General features: G+C 38.4%; 2 protein-coding genes and 1 non-coding gene across 3 annotated transcripts; 2 read left to right on the forward strand and 1 right to left on the reverse strand.

Moving 5' to 3' along the window:
• med17 (mediator complex subunit 17) lies at positions 1–11,176 on the forward strand. Its single transcript, XM_042486004.1, has 13 exons — positions 1–88; positions 1,329–1,573; positions 2,156–2,319; positions 3,186–3,405; positions 3,508–3,644; positions 4,033–4,114; positions 5,052–5,204; positions 5,910–6,040; positions 7,449–7,633; positions 8,137–8,274; positions 9,220–9,337; positions 9,507–9,666; positions 10,660–11,176. The coding sequence occupies exons 2-13, from the start codon at positions 1,339–1,341 to the stop codon at positions 10,866–10,868; spliced, it is 1,932 nt and encodes a 643-aa protein (XP_042341938.1). The 5' UTR covers positions 1–88; positions 1,329–1,338; the 3' UTR covers positions 10,869–11,176.
• A 1,561-nt stretch (positions 11,177–12,737) lies between these two features.
• On the reverse strand, positions 12,738–18,870 carry LOC121943549 (V-set and transmembrane domain-containing protein 5). The gene is made up of 5 exons (XM_042487092.1): positions 18,805–18,870; positions 18,205–18,623; positions 16,014–16,340; positions 15,079–15,222; positions 12,738–13,043 (listed from the first exon to the last, which is right to left on the reverse strand). Exons 2-5 carry the CDS (start codon positions 18,278–18,280, stop codon positions 13,012–13,014), a joined length of 579 nt encoding a protein of 192 aa, XP_042343026.1. The 5' UTR covers positions 18,281–18,623; positions 18,805–18,870; the 3' UTR covers positions 12,738–13,011.
• Positions 18,871–21,711: 2,841 nt separating this feature from the next.
• On the forward strand, positions 21,712–21,903 carry LOC121943824. Its single transcript, XR_006105872.1, has one exon. It is a non-coding gene; the product is annotated as a U2 spliceosomal RNA (small nuclear RNA).
• Positions 21,904–25,039: the final 3,136 nt, after the last annotated feature.

Genomic DNA, 25,039 nt, shown 5'->3' on the forward strand with positions numbered 1-25,039 from the left:
AGAGAGAGGGATGATCTATTCACTTCTCCACTAGAACCTACAAGTCCAGTGAACAACCTTTAATACGTGTGGCCGGTGCACACTAGAGGTAAGGTTTACACGATTAAATGTTTATGTTGTCATTTTGGCGTTTCTTTGGCCCTCCGGAGGATTTCATTTATCCTGCGAGATTAGCACTAGCTAGTCCCGGTAGTTAGACGCAGAAATAAACATTCAAATGCAGTCAGTGCAGCCGTTATCAGTAATATTAAAGACAAGCCAGACACTGATCCTTTACTTCAGTAAAAGTACTAATACCACACTGAAAACACGCCACTACAAATAAAAGTTCCACTTCAAAATATTACAGTAGTAAAGTGCGACAGGGAAAGGACGTCATTGTGCAGTTGAATGTTCCTTATCAGTGTTTTACTATTATACGTGATGTTTCTTGATTAATATTAGTTACATTAACACATATATTTCATTTTAATGTCATAAATATGTAGATAGATGGATAGATAGATTTGTGACTGATTGCTAACCTTTTGCCGTAAGGGACCCCTTTTTATTATTGGTTAAACTGCAGATGCGTGCCTAAGTGACATGTTTTATGAAAATTTCATATAATATTCAATGCGCAGCAATAACAGCACATAACAACTAATAAACTGTACAGTTCAGTCAAACAGTGAACATAATAACTGAAGGTGGTTTGTTGAAGACTTTTTTCTCTTGAATATTGCACCAGGTATGTGTTTTCCTAATATTTTTTGGAACTCTTTATACAGTTCTCTGCCTGAAGTTTGTTTTTGTTTTTTGTTTGTTTATTTGTAATTTTTTTAGCAAGTATACTATGTGTATATATATATATATACACACACACACACACACATATATCCGGAGGATTTCATTTATCCTGCGAGATTAGCACTTCTCCCTGAGGCTATTGTTCTATTAGCTCTTTGGCTGGTTTAACTGCTACTTTGTTAATGAAGGATGATGCTTTTTAGCAGAGAGTGAAAGCACTGTTAATATATCTTGAATTCAGGTCTTCACTGTACCCTTATCCTGTGAGTTTTTTTTTCTTAGTTTATACCTTGAGTAATTATCTTTTACTTTAAAAAATAACAATTTAATTTAGTGTTATTCACAAAAATAAACAAAATGCTGGGAAAATGACTGACTGTATACATATACTTTTGTAAAGTGTTTTTAAAACCCTTAAAATCAAGAAGGCCTCATGACCCCCTGTTAAGACTTTGGCAGCCACCAGTTTTGGAATAAATGCTCTTCATTGTCTCATGCAGTTTGATGATTGGATCTCTCTTCTTTCTTCCTTCTGTCAGTCTTGTCATCATGTCTGGTGGTCCAGCAGTGAGGGTCAGCATTGAGTCTTCCTGTGAGAAGCAGGTGCAGGAAGTGGCGCTGGATGGAACAGAAACATACGTCCCCCCTCTGTCCATGTCCCAGAACTTGGCCAAGTTGGCTCAGAGAATCGACTTCAGTCAGGGGTCTGACTCAGAGGAGGAGGGGGCCGAGGGCGAACCAAGGGACCGTGAGTGGAGCAAGCAGGAGCCAGAGGAAGAAGAGGGTAATTTATTTAGAGCCAGATTTAGATTCTGTTAACTAGGGGTTGACAGATTATCGGGGGCGATATTTGGCATTTTACAGATTATCTGTATCAGCAATTTATTTTCATGAGCACCAATAAAAATTAATTCATTAAAAAGTGCAAAGAAAGTGTCAGCATGAGAGGAACTTTTACTTTGTAAAACCACAGGAAGCGATTTTTATTTATTCTTTTTTTATTAAAATTTTTTACTTGACTTGAAAAAAGGTTGCTGTGAACTTGCTGTATATGATGTTGAAAGTTTCAGTTTTTATTAAACAAAGTTTTGTGTTTGAGTTTGTTATATTCCAAATTCTAAATTTCGACAGAACGATTTTAATTTTTATTATAAATGCATATCAGTTTCAAATATCAGTTATTAGTCTCATTAACTCTACTAGTAGTTGGTATCAGTATCAACCTTGAAAAAACAATGGTGTGGTTGAACCCACAAAGGCACTGTGATGTCACATAGGCCACATGAATACTCTTATATAATGTAAGATATTTTGATATTTTTTTTCTCTGTTATAATAAAATCTTACTGGCGATTTTGTCACGCAGGCACAGTGAAGTTTCAGCCATCTCTTTGGCCCTGGGACTCAGTGCGTAACAATCTGCGCAGCGCCCTGACAGAGATGTGTGTGCTCCATGATGTGCTCAGTGTGGTGAAAGAGAAGAAGTACATGGCCTTGGACCCCGTGTCTCAAGATCCAACAGCCGGGAAGGTAAACTGCTGCAGGATATCACAATCCTCTCTATCCTACAGATCATACCCAAATGTGACTATAGCACTAACCAAATATTCAAAAATTAAGAAGCATGTGTTAATCTGTGCACCTTCTCTGTTTTGCACACATATTAAAGCCTCTTGGAACCTAAATTACCCAAACCTTTCTTAATATGTAATTTAGGGTCTTACATGCATAGTAAAAAACATAAAAAATGATCAGTCATTAACCTCAATCCAGTCTGGGGAAATGCCATAACAGGGTGTCTGCAGGACCTTAAAATGTCTTAAATTCAGTTGTCTAAATATTAGGCCTTAAATGTCATTGATAATTCTTGAATTAGAATTTGTGAGTTCTTAATTGCCACTAACATTTGATCTAATTTCAATTTTCCATTGGGTAATTTTTTTTTGTCAAAATGAGTCAAGCTCTTGCGCATGAAAGTCCACATTCTTGACCTACCACGAGCCTAATATTTTACTTCATACTTCAAATCTGTTCGCAAAATGTACAGTTACATTTACTCAACTGTAATGCTTTGATGAAAAGATTATTTGTCCAAAAATCAGTCTTAAGTTTGGCTAAAAATAAACTTTGAAAGGTCTTAAAAAGCATTAAATTTAAGTGCCTGATACCTGCAGACACCTTGTATTATCCCCAAAATTAGCTGTTTTGGACTTGGTTTTCTATTAGTTGAGAATATTTATTTTCACTCAGATTTTTGTAGATTTTGTTTTTGATTTTATTGATTTCTGTTAATGACACACTTAACTTTGATATAATATGTGCATTCTCACTATTACAAGCCAAATTTCCAGAGGCTTTAACTTCCATTCATAACAGCATTTCTTGTCCTCGTGCAGACCCCTCAGGTGTTCCAGCTGATCAGTAAAAAGAAATCACTGGGCACAGCAGCACAGCTCCTCCTGAAGGGAGCTGAGAAGCTCAACAAGTCGGTAGCAGAGAACCAGGAGAACCGGAGGCAGAGGGACTTCAACTCTGAGCTGCTGCGACTTCGCTCTCAGTGGAAACTGCGCAAAGTGGGAGACAAGATCTTGGGAGACCTCAGTTACCGCAGCGCAGGTAATGACGCCTCTGACGTGTACGCGGTCAAATCTGTGAAGGGCTTTTTACAAAGTATAATTGTGTTCTGCAAATTAACATGAGGACTCTTTCCCCATGCAGGTTCCCTTTTTCCTCACCACGGCACTTTTGAGGTGATCAAGAACACGGACATTGATCTGGACAAAAAGATCCCAGAGGACTACTGCCCCCTCGATGTCCAGATTCCCAGTGATCTGGAGGGATCTGCTTATATCAAGGTGAGAGGGGAACCACAACGAAACCTTCCATTTTTTTTCTGTGAGTGGTAACAAAGATGTGTTTTTGTGATCTAATTTTATAATTGTGAATAGTCGACTAAATGGCGAGCAGCAGTTCGAGTTGATTGATTACCCTATGCTCGCTCACCACTGCGTTTTTGTTAAAAGCGTGAGAGTAAAAGACACAAAGAAAAACCTTGAGAGAATTATTTTAAGGCAACAGTGAAAATTATAGGTAGCTATGTAGAGATTATTTGTTGGACGACCTGTGACTTTCAGCTTTTATGTTATTCTATTTCCATGATAGTGTCACCTGTAATATCCCATATATTTTTTAAGATTTCCGAAATGTGTAGTTTTCATAGCTGAGTTCTGTTGTTGTCCTCAGGTGTCCATCCAGAAACAAGCTCCAGACATCGGTGATCTGGGAACTGTCAACCTGTTCAGGAGACTGCCAAAAACCAAAGCCGGTAAGGTTCAGTACACAGAGACACGATGTTAACAGGAGTTAAAGGTACAGTTTGTATTTTTTGACATGGGGTTATAAGAGGGATTCACCCATAGTTGGTCTCAGTAGATGGCGCTCAGTTCGCCTCCAGTTTGGAGAAGCAGACTGAGTACAACCACAGAAGCTAGTTGATGTACAGTATAAGTGTACCCTATATTTACAGTATTATCACTGCTTTATCTTGCTGTCAGACAGCTTTTTCCAACCAGGAATGGAAACTAGAAAACAACCAGACTCCATTTAGAAAAATGGTCATTTTACCTCACAGACAACAGGAGCTGCTGGTCTACAGCTGCCTCGATCAGTTTGTTTGTGTGTGTTATTGTGTGACTGGGTGAATCTGATCTAACCCTTTTAAATGCCAAAGTCACACAATAGCACAAACAATCTGACCAAGGGAGCAATAGCACAAAAACTCCTCAAATCCTAAATTTCCTCAATGGTGAGTTTCAAGCGAACATAGATGGGTGAAGAGAGCATGGACAACAGCTTCAGTTCAATGTCAGAGAGGGCTGTCGGCCAGGTAAAGCAGTGAAAATATCCTAAATATAGTGCACACTTAACTGATATACTTTTTTACTTGAATAATATATTTTTTCGTTACTGCTCCTGTCCACAGCAGGGCATTTTTTAGCTTCTGTGTCAGTATTCCAGTCTGCTTCTCCAGACTTGGAGTGTGCCGACTGACATTTAATACACTGACTGGATAAGTACTCCGTACAGTCCCACTTCAATTCTAACTGTTCCTTTAAGACTGGTTCAGTAACTGCCGGTAAAATTAGTAAATGTTTGTAATTTCTATGTAACTAATGTAATTTCTAATGTAACTGCCTTACTATCGTCTTTTGTCTCTTCCGACTTTTATCTGATCTCTCTCCATCCTGTCTTTTCTGGCTCAGGCACCCAGCTGTGGCATGTGAAGCTCGAAGCAGCTCAAAACGTTCTGCTCTGTAAAGAGATCTTCGCTCAGCTGTCCAGGGAAGCGGTCCAGATAAAATCCCAGATCCCGCACATCGTGGTGAAGAATCAGATCATCTCACAGCCTTTCCCAGGTCTCAACATATGTTTTCTAGATTTTTTTCATGAGACGATCTATGTTTGGGATTTTTTAAACATATTTTTATTGTTTTTTGAAAGCATACAAACTGCCACACAGCATAGCAGAAAGACAATAGTAAAATACAATAAACACACACCCATATGCGTACAAGAAAGTGCAGTTGCCAAAGATAAAGGCTCATTCTGATTGGCTACAAAAAGATGCAAATGGATAAAAATGTGACTTAGTTCATTTGCAATTATATTCATTAAGGTGAGGGGTTAGAATTTAGCTTAAATATATTACGTGATAGGATTCCAGATTCTCACAAATTTATCAGAAGAGACATTTAATGTAAATCTCAGTTTCTCAAGTTTGAGATGCTGCATCGCCTCCCTCAGCCACTCAGTCCAACTCGGCGGGTGAGGGTTCTTCCTCTGGAGAAAGATCAATTTCCGTGCTAATAAAGTCACAAATTTCGTTAATTTGAGGTGATGGTATGAAAAGTTGTTCCAAAACATGAAGGAAAAAGATGAAACATCTTATTGGTTGGAGGAGCTGTTTTACAGTAATTCATTTGCTCCCGTGGTAGAGATATTATTCCTAATGTTATTAAAATACTTGAAGGAAAAAAAAACTTTACTGATTAAACATTTTATCATCTTGGTCTCTGTAGTTGGTCATAAAACAAAGTGATGCCTTTTTTGTTCCTCTGTAGGTCTGCAGCTGTCCATCTCACTGTGCCACTCTACAGGAGAGAAGAAGAACCACCGTGCGTCACCAGAGAAGCCCAAACCAGACGACCACCTTTACGTCCTGGAACACAATCTGCATCAAATGATGAGAGAGGTGAAGTCACTCTGCATCTCAAGCTGCCATCCACAGGAGCAGAGATATTAGCTCATTGCAGAAATGTTGTATGGGCCTATATGTTAGTGGATAAATGACAAGAAACTGAAGTATAGAAATGCAAAGGATATGTTTTGAAACAGTGCCACTGCTCTGTGGTTTGTCCACCAGAAAGCAGTGATAAGTTTATTTTCCACTGAAAAATGTTCCAGCTTGCTCATATCTAAAACTAGACAGAAAATTAAAGAATTGTTCATTTTATGGCTTGTATAAGGAAAATTACCATTAGCCAAAATCTCATTGTGGGGTTTTAAAAACTCTCAAGTATTAATCTCTCATAATTATCCACCTCAGATATCCTGTATCAATCTGTACTGTGCTGTACTGTCCAGAGCCGCTGTTCGTTTTTACTGAATTTACAGTTCAGCTGGAAATGTTTTCTAGGCAATCACAGGATCAAACTAGAGACTTACTTGTGATGAAGCAATCTACGTCTCAAAACAAATGTTGGCCGAGGGCGTGACTTTGGCGTGGTGGCAATGTCTCCTCCCCTCCTTCTGGTCTTGTTGCTCAAATCACCCATAGTCAATGTGGGCCTTTATTTTGATCTGAGCTACACACCCGTCAAGTTTCTGACTCCACCTTGCAACATTATCATCTTGACAAAAATCTGTCCATTTTTCAATCTCTTTCCCCCCTCTTTTACATATTTACAATGGTTAAATTTTTATTTTAACAAAATTCTTTTATTTTTATTTTTCATTGTGCACTGGGGTGGAGGGTGGCTGGCAGAGAGTAGGGGTTGGGTGGTCAGAGAAAGTTGTGCATTATTGTAAAACAAACTGTTTCTTTTTGTGAAACATTTCAAAAACATTTTTTTAAAAATCTGTCCAGAGCAGACAGAGAGACAGACATTGTTGCAAACTGGTAAATACAATCACAGAGATAAGATCAAAATATATTTAACAGCCCAAAATTATCATTATTATTTGACTTGACTTACTTGTGCTATCTTCCTGTTGCTATTATCATACAAATACTATAACTGGTAGTTTATTGGATCATAGTTTTACTCCAGCTCAGTCTTTGTTGCCCTGCATGGGAAATGGGAAATTTTGCAACTTTGGCAAAGACAGACACAGTAAAGCAGACTCATCTGTCAGTTATTGCTGCTCTGCATGGAGACATGTTTCCTGGGAACCAAACAGATCTGCATGCTGTGTTTTTTTTATTTGCAATTTAGGAGGGTGATGTCAAGCTAGGAGACATCCTGCAACACGTCACCTAGGAGAAATACCAACCCAAATATATCTAGAGAAATGCTTTTCCATACAGGTCTTTCACTTCATATATAAGGGTTTCATTTTATCAGTCCTCATTCCATTGAACAACTCCATCTCTGTTTCAGTTCCACAAGCAGCAGCTGAGCTCTGTGGTGATGCCTCATCCTGCCAGCGCACCCTTTGGCCATAAACGCATGCGCCTGGCGGGGCCGCTGGCCTACGACAAAGCTGAGATCTCCAGCTTGCAGCAGAATGAGGGGCTCCTGGAGAAGATTATCAAACAGGCCAAACACATCTTCCTACGGAGCAGGTGACTTTAGAATTACCATCTGTGATTTTGTTTGAGAACTCTTCACAAAAAATACTAGTCAGAGGTAGTCGAGGCATCATACCGCAACATTTTAAGCCAATAAACCTTCAACTATGAAGCTGTTTATTACCACCATAAACGTCTTATCTAAATACAGCTGCGAGTGTTAGGTTTATTATGCCGTGGTTTGCAGAGGAAATAACTGGAGTTCATGCAGGTCAGTAATGTTTGCACAGTTGCAGAAAGCAAACATTGCTCAGTCCACATGATAAGAAACTCCCAAACAAGTGCACCACTGTTTGCAATACAACATTTGGCCAGAAGATGGCACAATTTGTCTTTGCTCATCTTTATTTGATTTCAGGACAATATTTAAAAGCAAATATTAAAAAATAATGTTTTGTTAAGCAGTGTGGACTATATAATGCTGAGTAAAGCCCTTTCTTGAGTTTAATTAGCCACTTGGTTCATAGCAAAGCAATATTAATGTTTGTGATCATCAGGACGGCACGGACCATCGACAGCCTGGCCAGCCGCATAGAGGACCCTCAGATCCAGGCTCACTGGTCCAACATCAACGATGTTTATGAGTCCAGTGTCAAGGTGCTCATCACCTCTCAGGGCTACGAGCAGATCTGCAAGTAAGTGGAGGAGAAGAGGGAGGGATAGAGGAAAATCAGAGCCGAAAAGGGGACACAAAGTGGGGAATAGAGGGGAGAACCTGCTGATGTTTTAATGAGACACTGTGGGTGTCTGTTGGCCTTTATTAAGTTTCAAATTATGTAAATTTAGGCTATAAATTGTGATTGGAGGCCTTTGTTTCTTCGGCATGTTATATGAGTTTGCTTTCAGTTTGACTTCCATTATGAAATTAGAAATAGCAGTGACAAACATGGATGAGAAATACAGGCAACTAAATACTCTGAGCTGTCTGCTTTTATGATATTTTTTTCAAATAACAGAACATTTCCTGACATAAGACCTCTTAATAATGATTCATTTAAAAAATAGATTAATAAATAAAAAATTAATGAAGAAATATATTTTAAAAAATAAACTAACAACCAACCAAACAAACCAACAGAAATTAAACACTATCCCTAAGTACATAGTTTGATCATTTTAATCAAATAAATACGAAACTGAGATTCACAGAAAGGGGTTCAGCTACAGTGGTAAACAAAAATTACATTTTGAACAACATTTTGTTCTAATAAAATCTATTACAGCAACCCAGAGCCAGAAAAACCCCAGATATAATGTAACTTGAGTTCATTTTTGTGTAAAAATGTCCATTTTCAGTTGCAGGCTTGCTGTCACTCGTTCCATTGTGTAAACCCTTTTAAAGGTTTGCTTCCACTTGCTCACAGTTGGTGGATTTGCATCTTTCCAGTTCACCATTATCAAATTTTGGCAATCAATAAACGTATCCTCAGTGTATACCTCTGGTCCACACTATATCACTCTGTAGGTTTAACTCCTAACCAAAATATTAAGGGGTATGATGGGACATATTTTGTCAGTCTCTTTTTAAACGCTTCTCCAAAACCCCCTTACATGAGGCTTTACATGTTTTGTGTGTTTAGGTCGATCCAGCTGCAGCTGAACATCGGTGTGGAGCAGATCAGAGTGGTGCACAGAGATGGACGTGTCGTCACGCTGTCACACCAGGAGCAGGAACTGCAGGACTTCCTTCTCTCACAGGTATCACAGCTTCCTTATTGATACCTTCCCACACAGTTGGTGGAGGAGGCTGTATTTAGTGGAGACAGTATGTGTGACTGCAGACCTGTTGACCTTTTAATGTAAGGCTTTAGTAATTGTTTAAGTTGTAGTGGAGTATTTTCACTGTGTGATATTGCTGCTCTTACAGATGTCGCAGCATCAGGTACATGCCGTTCAGCAGCTGGCCAAAGTGATGGGCTGGCACGTCCTGAGCTTCAGTAACCATGTCGGCCTTGGCCCCGTGGAGAGCATCGGAAACGCCTCTGCTGTCACTGTTGCCTCTCCCAACGGAGAGTACGCCATCTCAGGTGATACAATTGTTGTAATGATCTAGATAGGAAGCTCTCCTCTATCTTAAGGAAATAATACAGACTAAATTTTGAAACATGAGCTCCAAGTTTTCATCAGATATGCTTTTTTAATTTCTTTGAGCTATTTGGGATTAGTAGGACTTAGTAAGGAAAACATGCTAGGGTTGCCGCAGATCCTTAAAAAGTCTTAAAAGGCATTGAATTAATTAATCTAAAAATAAGACCTCAAATAATGTCTTAAATAAATCTTTCAGAAGTCTGCTCAGACATGGGAAATGTTCATTGTAAATTAAAAAAATTACTGGAAACTTATTTTCTTTTAATATTATTATTATTATTATTTATTATTATTATTATTATTATTATTATTATTATTATTATTATTATTATTAAATAATCCATTTTTGAAAAAAAAAAATCAAAACTGAGCAAACTTCACTGCTTTAGTATGTGACAGTGACGCTGCATACTGAAGCAGTGCAATAACCTGCTTAGATAGTAGAATAATTTTTGATCAGGTTTTGATCAGGTTTGATCAGTATGTAAAATATTGAGCAGTCACAGTGCATAACAATTGCATGAGAATTGGAAATAATGCAATTTTTGTTACCAACATTAGGCCTGCTTGACTAGAATGGGACCCATTGTATTTAGGTTAATGGGCCCCACTTTTCCTTTTCCCCCAAACAAGGGTACCAGCTCTTGCATTGCTCTGCTGAGTGCAACAAGGCCACGCCCATTCTCAAGTATGAAATCACTAAAGACCAGACAGGTTGATACAGGCTGAGGTTCACCAGACAACAACTCCTGGAATGCGTCTCATCGGCATCATGAATTAATGTTTTCTAACCTTGTATCAGTATCCTCAGGCAGTTTGAGACAGTCAAACTGAATATCCTTGTAACATCACCAGTAATTAAGCATGGCTGTATTAACAGTAGCAGACTGTAGTTGTTAATATGTGTACTGTATGTCTGTTTGTCTCTTCAGTGCGAAATGGCCCAGAGAGCGGCTGCAAAGTTCTGGTCCAGTTCCCTCGCAGCCAGACCAAAGAGCTGCCAAAGAGCGATGTCATCCAGGACACCAAGTGGAGCCACCTGAGAGGGCCGAGCAAAGAGGTCCACTGGAGCAGGATGGAGGGACGAAACTTTGTCTACAAGATGGAGCTCCTCATGGCTGCGCTGACTCCCTGTCCTTAGATACAGTCAGGCTGCAGACTGTTTTGCCGCACACAGAGCCACGGGTTAAATGTGTGTAGAAACAGCATGTGAGACGGATAGCAGCACAAGAACATAATAGAGAAAAAAGTGACATTTTTGAATACTGCTATTATCTCCTTTCCACCTTAGTAGTGTCTGCTGCCTGCTTTGTTTTTGATAATGTGAGATGTGGAGTGTGTACCTCAAACACTTTGATATGAAATAAAACATCAAGTCTGTATTTGTGCTGAATTTTCATATGAATAAAAATATGAGTTAGATGTTTTCTTAAGACTTCTGCTCGACATTCAGTGCATTTCTAATGTGCAAAATGTGTTTCTGTAGTTTTGTTTTATCTTAATCATTTGTCAGATTTGAATAACAGCATTTATTAGATTTCTTTCTTCTTGGTTTGATTCATCAATTTGAAAAAGAATCAAATTTTAGGTTTAAGTTGATAAAGATCCACTGTGTGCATGCAGCATCCTTGCACAGGTCAGGTGTACAGCGGGGTGAATCTAGGAACTGATGACATTTGGGGCATAGACTAGACCTTTGTTGCGAGGTGTGTGGGATCCTCTTGACACTTTTTGACAAAAAGCTCTATTTTGAAGCTTTTTATGCACTCTGTCACAATATTTGTTTTTAAAGTACAAATCAAATCCCATTATGAATACATTTATGTTCACTGTGCAATAGAAAATGGTTGAGGGGCCGCTTCGCACCCTATCAGGGGCCAGATTTGGCCTGTGGGCCATAAGCTGAGTAACTCTGGTGTAGAATTGAGGGGGCTATATTGGCAGAATGTGAATATAATATCATAAGTATTTTTCTTTAGTGTATAATTGCCTAAAAACAAGAACTGTGTTGTCGTTGCCATAGAATGAGCAGTTTATATCTACACAGGGAGCAGGTTCTCATCCATGGAGTCTGCTACGTTACACCGACATGTTTCTACAGTAGGCCAGATAAGACATGACAAACTGGCCCTTTTTACACTGAGATCAGACTATAGAGCTGCTACGAAATCCCTTCTTTGTGCCACCTTAGCATTTTTACTAAGAACGAAAAAAAACAGCAGCATCATGCTGCTCTAGTGTGTGATTTTAGACAGCATGCTAACATTGTGGAAACAAAAGAGGCGTGAAGGGCGTGATGTTTAACACAACAGCGTTGGACACTTTTGTCTTTCTTCTTTGAGTCACTAGCTGCTTTTTAAAAATCTCCCAAAGTTGGTTGTGACATAACACGTCAAATTGTCGCGCATGTTGTGTCCATGGTCCCATCCTGCCAGCTACCCTGTTGTACGTTGTTGGTGCACTGTTACTAGCACCGCTGGCGGCTTAAAGGCAGGACAATTCTTACCCCATATTCTGCAACTGACAACACAGAATTTCGTGACATTCCCATGTTAAACAGACAGTGTTGAAGGGGCTACTGGAGTTAAAGAAGGCCATTTGTGTTTTTGTGTCAGCTGCCATAGTTAGCAGCCCGTCCAAAGTGAGCAAAACTGTTGAAAAATCATTGTTTTGTAACATGACACTCCTTTAATCAGTGTTTTAACCAGTTTTAATCACCTGATCCATTTGTTTTGGAGAGGAAGAGACCAGCTCCTGGTATAAACAAAAGAACACTGAAGGAATCCTAACTAGGAGTTCATGCTTGGCTCACAGGAGAAGTTTTAGCTGTTTGCAATCTGAAATCCTCACCACTAGATGCCAATAATAATGTGTTGTTTTTTTTCTCTCTGAAGACCAAAAAAAGTAGTCATTTGGCTCAGAATCCCTGATACAAACTTTTCCAAAGCTTGATTTAACTGTGGATGACTGTCGGGAAGAGGCCATCAGTAAAAGAAAATCACACAATTCCTTTGCTTAATAAATAAATACAGCATGTATTGTGTCATGAGTGATATATTTACATTCAATCCAGTGTCATCAGCAGTAAGCTATAAATGCATGTGTGCTTAATACAAATGTAAACATCTTTGTACACAGCTTCTTTTTTTTTCCAAGCCGTCTAACTGGCTGTAAGTAACTTGTTCAACTAGAAAAAAAAATACTCAGTTATTTTATGTACACACATTAACATTTAAAAAGTAGTCCAAGTTTGAGTCTGTGGTGTGTTTCCCTGCAGACGTCCATCAGAGAGGCTGCAGCTCTGTTGCATCATTTTCTGCATAAAGGGAGAATTAGAGTTGACACAACATACTTATGTGACAGAGCTATAAAAGACCTTTGTCCTCGAACCCACCCACACTCCCACACAATAAATAACTTCAACCCACATACACACCCATAAAGACAAATTTATACACTCTACACAATGATGCAGCAGGGAGAAAGTAAACTGTGAACTCCTGGGCAACCAAACTGCTCCTATATATAAGCTTATATAGATTTTTTTTTTCTTTTTTTACAAAGGTCCTGCATTTAGCCTTATAGTTCAAGAATATATCAACCCTGTCAAACCTGCATCAAAATCAGGCTTTTTAACTTTTGCGAAACAGTGTGCCTTGGAATTTTTTGGTTTTTACAACTTGACAAAATAAATAAGTCTAACATAATTATATATTTACAATAATATTTACATTATGTAATTTACAAGCACTTTTTTCAGGTTTTTGTTTTGTGTTGTTTACATTCCCTTTTTTATTTGTTGTTTGTGTTTTGTTTTGTTTCAGTTTTTTCTAATTTTCAGGTAATTTTCTTGTACTTTTTACTAATTTCTTGCAAGTTTTGTGTAATTTCTTCTTAAGATGCTCATTGTCTTCTTCCTATTATTTTGAAAAAAAAAATCAAGCCAATTTGCTCAGGTTTCAAAGGGTTCACTATCTGGAAGTATTGATGCTTGCTACTTTATACCTTTTTATTATCCCACTGAGTCATGACATGAAGTTTATTTTGTGAGAGTTTGTTCTTTAGTGCAAACAACACAACACTGATGCCACTTCTAATTAAAGGCAAGTAAAACTCTGAAGAAATTCTACGTAGTTCACATCAGTATTTCCATTTTCTGCTACTATATACTTCTACCACTCCACTCCAATATTGTATGTATTGTCTCCATTTATTTATAGCTTTAGTTGGTAGTTACTTTACAAATTGTGACTGTTTATCCAAAATATAATAAACTAATAAATTATAATGTATTCATACAGATTCAACTATGCAACAGTATTCAGAACCATTAAAATGAGCTCCACCTTAACCAGCTGCAACATTAAACTATTATTATGTATCAACTATTCTAATCCTTTGATATAATACTTATTATTCTGTATAAGAAGTACTTTCATGTTCAGTACTTGGAGTTTATTCTGATGCTAATACTTTTGTACCTTTACTTAAGTCAAGATTTTAATGCAGAACTTTGTTTTGACTAGTTTAAAGATGATTTTATTTCTTTTATTTGTTTTAACTTAGGTGTGTTTTTACTTTTACTGGTAAATTGGTTTATCTATTTTTTTTTATCTTATGTTGTTACTTTTACCCATGTTATCATCTTTTATTGGTCTATTATCTTATTTACCTCTATTTTTAGTTCTTTTATTCATTTTAATCCATAGTTATCCTCTTTTAATGGTCTACTTTTAGCATTATTATTTTATTTTATCTAACATTCTTTTATCAGTTCTGACCCACATGTCTTTGTATTCTTTATTAATTTATTCTTCATCGTAATTATTATTTTATGAGTTTTTATATTTTAGATTTAATGGATTTCATTTGCTTTTATGGTCAGTTGAGGGCTTTGTTTTGCACCTGCAACCTGCACCTGACACTTTGTGCTGTGCATTGTGCTTCCATCTTTAATTAAATGTGCTATTTAAAGTTTATAGTTTTTCTTGCTTTTACTCATAAAAGAGTATTTCTGCACTATATGTTCTATTGCTACTTTTACTTAAGTAAAGGATGTAAATACTTTCTCCACCACTGATAAAGGTATATTTACTTTAAGAGACTTCTGCACAACTGTATAATTCTTCCATTGCAGTTTATTACATACATTTTGTGTTTTTTATATTATACTTTTTATTTTATATTTTTATTTTGCTTTTGTAGTTTTATCTTATATCTAATTCTATTTAAAGTAACTATTTTTATTCTCCCTATATGTCAATTGTTTTGCACCAAAACACCATGTCAAATTCCTTGCATGTGTAAATACTTGGCAATAAAACCTGATTCTGATTGTTTCTCAGTTTTACCTGGCATCTGTCTCCTGCGTCTCCATGCCACTATCTTCCTGTAGAGCTTGTCTAGTAGCCACATGGCCAGCATGAGAAGGCCAGCCAAACAGGCCAATGCTAAGGCAGAGACAGACAGGTACTGAAGATCCTCATACAGCACCTCTGCAGGACAGGGAAATCATGTTTACTTCAAAACATACACACTACTTGACAAAGTTCAAAATTAAGAAATAATAGCATTCTGATTCTTATTTCACAAATAACAAAATCTTAAAGTATTTTTGACTATTAAGTCAGGCTGTGTTTATCAAAGGCAGACAAACCCTCATTTTGTTTACTGATGAATATCGGTGATAAACTCAAAGTTGCTGCTTTATCACAAAGATCACAAAGCCACACATAACTTTCAAAATGTCACTTCTGGGTTTCTCTCTCTCCTGTACAGATACTAGAGTAACAATTGGTGCAGCATGAATGTGTTATTAAAATAAAACATTTTTTTGTTTAACTCTACTTGTACAGGAAAGTTTCTTTTGCAGGCTTTTGACCGCTTTGACCACACTTACACACATTTTTACCAAAAAGCTGCCCAGTGTAACCACAGTCTGACCTGCTAGCAAAGGTGCAGGTTATGTTTTAACACTTTGAACCCTGAGCAAATTGGCTTGATTTCTTCCAAAACTTGTTAAGAGTTCATAATAAGTAACTTAACAAGAAATGGCTCAAAGTTTTGCAAGAAATGATAAAGAAAACATACAAGACCCTAACTCTAACCCATAAAAAGCAAACAAGGAAATAAACTGGGAAAAATTATCTAAAATGAAAAAGAAAACAACAACATTATTTTAAATATAAATTTATAATGATTATAATTACGGTCCTGTGGCCATCCATTCTGTGTTGCACTCTTATCTATTTGCTCTAAGTATAACATACACAGAAGACCCACTCACCAGTCACTTTCAGGACAAAGCCAGCATCCTTGCTGCTCCCTGCCGTTTCTGTCACAGTGACCACATAGTATCCAGCATCCTGTAGCCGCAAGTCTGACAGGCTCATTGAGCCATTGTTGAAGGACTGTACTCTGTTGCTGTAATCCACTGTGATGTTGGTGTACACCCCTGGCTGCCACGTCCCTATGGAGCGGCTCACCGCCCCTGACATAAAGGTCCATTGAATGGTAGGGATCCCATTACAGGTTACATCCACTGAGAAAAACACATCCTCCTGCACTGACCTGGTCAGGCTCCTCTGGGGAGAGTGGATGGAGATGGCTCCAGCTGCCAAAGTGAAAAGAAGAGATGAGAGAAAAAATTAAGATTCACTGTGAAATACATTTTGGGAATAGGTGAATACATATAAAGATGTGAGGCCAGACAGGTGGGTAGGAAGGTACGTGAGATGGTCGGTTAGGGTTACTCATATATTGGTTGGTTTGTAGGTAGGCTGGCTGGATGGTTGGTTGGTTTGGTGGGTGGGTAAAAAATATGGGGCCACGTAGGTAGGTTAGTCAGTCAGTCAGTCAGTCAGTCAGTCAGATAGATAGATAGATAGACAGACAGATCTAGAGCCATTTTTAGCTCCTGTTTAACCTTCACCCAGTTAATCACAGCAGAAACATTTCAGCATGTGACACATTACAGCTCCATAAAAAGAAAATCCTTCACCTTACAGGTTTTGCATGTCATGACACAGTTAGTCATTGTCACTGGCCAATACTCATTTGCATTTAATTCCACATACCTGTAGAAGTGTTCAGTTCTGTTAGTTTCTTTGTCACATTACAAACCTCTTGCTGGAGGAATGAAACTTGACAAACAAGCTGAGAAGCACCAATTTAAATTGTTGTGTTGGCCTCCTGTCTGTTTTGGCCGCCCCTCATCAAATATTTTCTCAGGAGTTTCAGTGGGGGATCTGGTTCTGCTGGTGGTGTGTTTGCTTAATGAGGCACAGCTAAAGAATTCCACCTGAGAATACCAATGCCTAATGACTAATAAACAATGAGACGGTGTGGGAAAAAAGCTGCATGTTCTTTTATTCAGATATCGCAGTTAAAATAAGAAATAAAACTCCATCACACAGAATTCTTACCATGCTTCTGTATGGGGGAAAAAATCTGTTTTAGGTCTAATTTAGAATTTTTCCCAATAATTTTAGAAAATAAGCTGGTCATGTTGAGTTATTCTGTGCGGCTTGACTTAACTTTGTAATGTTCTTTTCAATTATTTTTTTATTTTCAGATTAGTGCACATGTGCACATGAGCTCAGGTGTAGACAAGGACAATCTGATATTTACTGATCTATTTAACATTGGTATGCAAGTTAACCCTTTGAAACCTCAGCAAACTGGCTTGATAGCTGTCAAAAACGTGGGAAGAAGGCAATGAGCCATGTAAGAAGAAATGAGCCAAAATCTTTTTTCAAACATGGCAGGAAAATTTGTTTTTTAAGAAAATTATTTTTTAAAAAGAAAATAACAAAAGAAAGACAATTTAAAAAACAAAGAAAATGCCTTGGGAAAAGTGCTGAACAAATGTGATAGCATTGTAAAATAATTCAAATTTGGAAATTAAGATAATTTAAAATATAGTTTTTCCTAGCTTTTTTCTTTGTTTCCCCCTTGACATTTTCCTTAGCTTTTTTGAAATAATTTTCTTAATCAAATAATGTCTTACAATCTGTGAAACATTTTTTATCAAGTTGCTAGTTGCCTCACTTTCCCCCATGTTTTTGACAGGATTTGAGCCATTTTGCTTGGGGTCCAAAGGTTTAGATACTTTTGAAAGGTGTCTAAAAGCAGGATAAGAAAAATGGTGTTACGCCAGGTTTCATAGGGTTGAGACAGAACCTGAGAAAAAATTGCAAACTGGATCTCTAGTTTACACTCCTGCTAGGTTCTGTAGTAAAAAGAGGTGCTCTCTTTTATTATTTACATAACTTATTGTTCCCACCTGCCTGTTTGCACCATTGTATTCTATCTTATATATTGTACATTTGTGTGTTTTTGTTGCGTTATGCATTTGTATGTACGTTTGCTGGGTTTCAGCGAAGCCAAAGAAAAATTTCTTGTGACTTGTCACTCTCATCCTATCTTAAATATAGGATTGCAAAAACCAAAGTATAAACATGTGTTGTATTGCTTACCTAGGTGACACATATATAATGTGAAGCTGAGAAACACAGCCACATCCTGTACATCCCAGAGCCTGAAATGCCACATTAGAATCACAGACCCATGGGTCGAACCACAGTAAGAGAATCTCCTCCAGGTTATTTCACATTTTGAAGTGTCCTCCTTTCTGTCTTTCTCCTTCAAAAACAGCCTCTCCTTGCTCCCACGGTCTCCTCTTCCACTGTCCTTTGTGCAGGCACTTTTTGTGTGTGACTTCTCCCCCTTATTTTTGTGAGAAATTACAATTCCTGTCACAGAGGTGTTGGAGTTCCCCTCGTCTCTCAGGACTGTGCTGGATCTCTCTTCATACCTGCGCAAGTCAGTGCCAGCCAGCCCACACCTATCAGACAGGTTGAGCCAGAGATTACTGAGCAAACATGTACTCAGCCCTCTGTGAACACACACAAACACACACACACACATACACACACACACACACACAACACACACACACACACGCACACACACACACACACACACACACACACACACGCACATTAACTGTAGCACAAACACACATAAAATCCTTCTCAATTTACTCACTACCACCACCCCGCCCAACAAACACTCACCTGTACACGCAGACACATGATGGCAAAAATGAAACCAGAATAGGTTGGATCACCTGGTGTTCCCGCTGTGACACACCTGGTAAAACACGTCAAACAGGAAGTGTGTTTTCGCACATATACACTAAGGAACACAAACACACAGTGAACACAACTAGTGAACTGACAGTTTGGAAAACATTAATATGCTGTTTGATACTTTGTGTGTTTTCATATCTCATTTGTTTTTTATTATTTCAGTTAATTCGAGCTCTTTATAGACATCATTATTTTCTGACTAAATTCATCATTTGAAATCTTTTTTGTTGTTTTACATGCATGTATCATGTTAAACAAATTGGTGTGTTTTTTTCAAAAGCATTCAAAGGCAATGAGAAATTTAACAAGACATGACCCAAATATATATATATATATATATATATATATATATATATATATATAAATAGTTATAGTTTTAAATAGTTATAATGAATATAATTTTCAGGACATATCCCCTTTTTGGAAATCTTTCTAATAATTCTCCCCCCTCCTTAAAGACTCTTATATATATATATATATATATATATATATATATATATATATATATATATATATATATTGTAATTTGTTGTTGTCAGTCGCTTGTGCATGTCTTTGTCATTGTCCTGTTTTTTTAGAAATCAAACCAGTTTGCTCAGGTTTCAAGGGGTTAAATTGGGTATGTCACCTTTTTTTGTTTTTATTTGTATATTCTTTGATGATTTCCCCCATTCATACCATATTTCTATCTGTAAATTCATCACCATTTTACACTTTTTGTTTTGTCTTTTTGCATCATGAAAAAAAAGAAAAAATAATAATTCATGCTTTGCCTGAAGAAACTAGCAGCTGCATTTTGAATAAGTTTAAGTTTGTTTGTACTATTACAGTAGTTAATCAAGTAGAAATAAAAGCATTTTTTCCAGGCCTGCTTTTGTCATGAATTATGTATGAGTTGGGCTATATTTGTAAGATAAAGAAAAATCTGATCTTGTTTCTGTTTTAATACGGTTATTTCGACTAAGATCAGTGTTAAGCTGTTTATAACAAAATGCAGCAGATTATTACAAAAATGTGTGTTTTAATTCAGCAATTGTGTCACAAACACATTTTTACTCAATTATCAATAAACAATTGATGATTTTTATAGCTTACATCTTTACAATTACAAATTAAAATTTTTATGTGAAGAAAAATTGTACTTATAGATTATTAACCAGGACATAACCAGGACAGTAAGGCTTGGCAAAGTAAGGCAAAGTTACAGTGCATGAGAAATTCAATGCCTTTTCAAAAATAAATTCTGGTATAATATACCAAAATGTGCCTTTTCCTTGCATAAGTTTTTTAATCTAACTGATTTTAAAGACTGAATTAGATGTACCAAAATCCAATGCATTAAGACCCCCCCCACACACACACACACAATATGGGTTATGGTTACAACCAGCACAGACTGTAGGATTGCACACGCACGTTATCTCGCGCACGGTCAAGTGTACGTCATTTTGCGCACGGCCCCACGCTGCACAATCCATCCAGCGACGTAACGGCCGTGCGTGGCTTGTGACTTGTTTTTACGGGAGAACGTCGTCAATTTCCGGAGTCGAGGGCAACTTAAAGTACGTAAGTTTTGACTGAGTAACTTTTTTTTTCATCAGAAAGCACCATTATGTTTATGTTATTTCGATAAAGGTTTTGGACAAGGGGAAGTTATTTTCGGCTGTTTTGGGTGTTTCGTGGTGCTTCGCCGCAGGGCTGTTTTGCGCCGCCAAGCTAATGCTAGGTAGCTCGGGTGCCCAAATTAATTTTCACTTGTTTCGTGCTTCTTTTTCAGCTCTTGCATAGTATAAACGGAGCATTATCAACACTTTCTGTCGACGGGGTGATAGTGAAAAATGGCAAGCTTTTCTCTTAATGGCCAGACAACCGGACTGACTTCCAGCCGCCATGACAGTGAGTTACCGTTACTTCACCTTCATGTCCGCATCCTGACCTTGCTAATAGAGGCCGGTGTTTGTAACAGTAAAGTTAAAGAAGTTAATTCGGCAAATTATATTACCTGGCAATGGCATTGGCGTTTGGTGGTTTCGTTTAAATTGTTGTCAAAATATGTGCTGTTGTAGCATTATTTTTGTAGCTGCGTGTGATGGTGTGGCTTAGTGTGGTGTGGAGATACCGCCGATGTTTGTCAGCCATTTTGAGACACATTACAGTCAATTGCTCCACGTTCACTTGGCTTTAAAAGTTCAAGGAAAAACAGCTACTTTGACTCGCTGACATCCACTTCAGACATTTGTCATCACTTATCTTCTGGATGAGTATCAAAGCTTGGGATCAACATTAACTTGTTAATGACGATGCTGTTGCTGGTTTTCAGCGCCTCGTGTGTGACCAAAGGTAGTAAAAAAAAAAAAGAGAGAGCTGATTGGTAGTGTGCAGTTAGCTCTCATCCTCACTAGGGACCGCCAAAGGGTGTTTATTTGTTGTTGTGAATGAGTTTCAGTTGTAAAAATACTATTTCCCTCCGCAACATAACTTTGTCACACGCCATTACGTTAAATTAAAATAATATTTACACAAAAGTAAATGTAAAATGTATCAAACCCAGTATATAGAGGAACATTTGACTTGTTATTCGTTTCTTCCTTTCTCTCCTTCCATATTGGACAAACGCGCACCACGTGTCCAGGAAGACACACGAAGCCGCATTTGCGAAAACATGTTTATTATAAAATATCGCAACAAAGTAGCTCAAGTGTGACTTTATCTGGAGTGACCATTGTTCCTGTTTTATATGGTGACTAGAAAAAAGGTATTGATCAGACCATAACCCATCAGTGAGAGTGACTGTGCGATGAATGACTCCTCTCCCTCCGACGTCTAGTCAGTATCGCTTCTCGGCCTTTTGGCTAAGATCAAGTGTAGTATCTGTTCTTATCAGTTTAATATCTGATACGTCCCCTATCTGGGGACCATATATTAAATTGATTTTTAGAACAGGGAGATGGAATTAGGGGCTTGCTCCGTCCACTCCACGCATCAACCTGGTATTGCAGTACTTCCAGGAATGGTGCACCCCCCTTGTTATGTTAAACATAAAATTATATAAATAGTACTCATAGCCACTGTTTTAGTTTGACAAGTGATACTTACTATGACTCGCACATGATAGACTTAAAATGTGTGTTTCCTAAGAATTTAGCCTGACCCTTTTATGCAAGTCTATTACTCTTTTTTTTAAGAGCATGTAGCTACAAAATACACCAAAAATACTCCATGCAATGAAGCAGTGTAATTTTGTGTACGATGCAGATCATGATTAGTTTGTGACATGCTTAATGAAGTATGCAAATACTAGTAGTTTGTAATATTTTGCACGCACTTTATTTTATTTCTGATATTTTGTTTTTAACTTTTCCACAATGTCTATAACTCATTTTAAGAGAAGGGTACAAAACAGTTATGTTAGTTGATTAGCAGTGTAAAATGTATCAAACCAGTGACTGTTAAGTATGAGTATTTAATGAAGTGTCTGTTCAGTCTGATTGTTATGCTCACTTATAAACCCCAAAATGAAAAATGCTCTGTGCTGAAATATTCAGAAAGAGGCAAAACACTGTATATGTGTGCACTAAGTTTTACATTATTATAATGCTGTTTCATAGTGCTTTTGGTTGTGCACAAAGAGGCACATAAAATGTGTTAAAAGAAAACAGCGTTTTTCTACACTTCGGATCGATAGGTGGCAGTATGTCAGTTGCCCACCAGCAGTAGACAAAGACACCGTAAGTGGTTGTCATGTGAGGGAACACATGGGTTTTTTGTTCTGTTATCAAACAACGTTTGAATACAATTTGATTTAGCTTTGTCTTATTGATACTGTGTGAGTTGTTTTAAGAGCATGCGGCTACAAAATTGATCGCTTCTCAGCCTTTTGGCTAAGATAGGGATCGCTACTTTGTAGTGCACCTTTTGTAGTATGTGGGGTATGGGACACAAATGGAAATCCCTACAAAGCAAAATGGCGACATGACGTCGGCCATTTCAGAGATGGTGGGAAGACCGCCGGTCTTAAAAAACATGTTGAGATTTTGCTTTCAAGATGGCAATGATACTTTTCCAGTGAGAGTCATCTTGAAAAGAACTGTTCTTTTCGACGCTCTCAAGATCAAGCCTGAGGCAATTCTGTGCCTTCAGCAGAATGCTGCCAGCAGATATTACAACGTCACGTTCAACACCCTGATGTGAATGGAAGAAGCTCATAGCCTGGCATGCCAGTCAGACACCACTATGCTGAAAAACTTCAAAACTGTGTCTGTAAGGATAGTGTCTGTTCACATGTACAACCCCTGGGTAAGTGAAGAAACATAGAGATATTTTTTGAATAGACGTGTAGGTGCTCCCCGGGGTTGATGAAATAAAAGATGCTCCAGGCCTCTGGACAGGGAAGAGACAGCTTAAAGTGAAGCTCCATGAGGACCCTGGTGGGTTTCGATGGCTACCATCCCCCAGCCATCTTCACCATCGGGGCCGACCTAGGATACCTCCTCTATTCTGGCCAACGAAGACACTGTAAGAAATGCAACTCATATGGGCATTCTGCCGACACATGCAGCCAGACATGCTGCAGAAACTGTCAGACAAAGTCATGCAGTAAAATCAAGACATGCGATCTCTGGGGTGCAGAGTGTCATTTAGCAAAGAACTGTCACAAACCCAAACCCTATGCAGCAGTGGTAAGAGAAGGCATCCCCCCATACGCGGTCTCGACAGAACATCAGGTAAGGACGGGGTTCAATACCAGAGGCTTCAAAGCACAAAACACCAACATAGTCTCTGACCTGCCAGATATCGAAGTGGTCCTGAAAGAAATACGAGACATGGCAGACACAAGTAGATGGAGGAGATGCTTCCTGAGACCTCCACTGACGTAGTAACTGATGATGAGGACAAGGAAGACGGCACGGGAGCAGTGAGAGAGGACACATGGGCAGTAGTTCAAAGGAGCGGACGGCAAAAAGAGAGAGACCTCCAGCCCTGCTCACTCCCCTGACAACCCACTTCAAGAAACACCTCCGGAAAAAGTTGGCGCTTGTCTCCCCAGCTCCGCTGACACCAACACCCCGGTGGACCATCAGCGATCCGTAGCCAGCCCTGGCACCTCCACCGAGGGTTGCCCTAGCTTCTGCTGGCAGTAAAGACTAGGCGGATGAGGAAAACACAAGCCGTCCTTCTCTCAGGCAATCGGCCGCGCCGCCCTCTCAACCTCAGAACACTTAAGCTTTGGATTTGGATTCACCTGTGGCTGTCGTTTCCTCCCCCTGGCTGATGCGGAGACAAGCGCAGAGGCGGAGGTCCAACCATCCGGAGCCAACTCAGGCATCCCCCCCAGTGGTGTCCCAGCTGCTGCCCACAGTGAGGAGGAAATCAAAAACGATGATGTAAACCTCTCCTTCCAAAGGCTCTTCACGATACCACCCTCCACCCTGGACAGGGAAGACAGAGGAACACAGCACCACAATCACATGAGGCCTCCACCAACAAATGATCGTTATTAACACTGCCTTGATTTTACACCAGATGATTGCTGTCTTCCCTCCTTATCATTACAGGTTTTAATATCACTACCATTAATGTTAGAGGACTACAAAAGGCATTTAAGAGAGCATCTTCATTTTCCCACCTAGCCACACTCCGTTTCAACATATGTCTTCTCCAAGAGGTACATCTAAGAGATGACAATGACATTTTTAAATTCAGAAAGGAGTGGGTTAAAGGGGAGCGTAGGAGGGGTACACTCCACTGGAATTGGAACTCTCTGTGGACATAAAAACATAGAGATAAAAGGCAGCTTCTCTCCTGCTCAAGGCAGAGTGTTGCTGCTTGATGTAAACTGGAAGGGATAACAGTTGAGAATAATTAACATTTACTCACATACTGCACCTACTGCACAGCAAGAACTCCTTAATTCCCCTGATTGTTGTTTCATGACTAATAGATCTGTTTATGTTGGAGGTGACTTCAACACCTCTCTAGACGGGGAATAATGTGTCACCTCTTAAATCCCTTCTAGGAAAATTTTGTCTTATCAATGTTTACAGGTTGTTTGATAAAAGGAACCCTGGTTTTACATTGGAAAATAGTAGAGGTGACAAGAGTATAATTGATAACGTCTTTGTCCCACAGGGTACAATGACATCATCTGTGCAAATATCTC

Source organism: Plectropomus leopardus, chromosome 5 (assembly GCF_008729295.1).
Source record: "Plectropomus leopardus isolate mb chromosome 5, YSFRI_Pleo_2.0, whole genome shotgun sequence".
Taxonomy (NCBI): Eukaryota; Metazoa; Chordata; class Actinopteri; order Perciformes; family Serranidae; genus Plectropomus; species Plectropomus leopardus.

Coding starts and splice junctions, on each gene's coding strand:
- LOC121943549 (XM_042487092.1), bottom strand. CDS start 18,280: ATGTGGCATTTCAGGCTCTGGGATGTACAGGATGTGGCTGTGTTTCTC. Junction 15,223..16,013: donor CTTTGTCCTGAAAGTGACTG/GTGAGTGGGTCT, acceptor CCTGTCCTGCAG/AGGTGCTGTATGAGGATCTT. Junction 13,044..15,078: donor ACGCAGGAGACAGATGCCAG/GTAAAACTGAGA, acceptor CCCTTTATGCAG/AAAATGATGCAACAGAGCTG.
- med17 (XM_042486004.1), top strand. CDS start 1,339: ATGTCTGGTGGTCCAGCAGTGAGGGTCAGCATTGAGTCTTCCTGTGAG. Junction 3,645..4,032: donor AGGGATCTGCTTATATCAAG/GTGAGAGGGGAA, acceptor TGTTGTCCTCAG/GTGTCCATCCAGAAACAAGC. Junction 6,041..7,448: donor TGCATCAAATGATGAGAGAG/GTGAAGTCACTC, acceptor TCTCTGTTTCAG/TTCCACAAGCAGCAGCTGAG.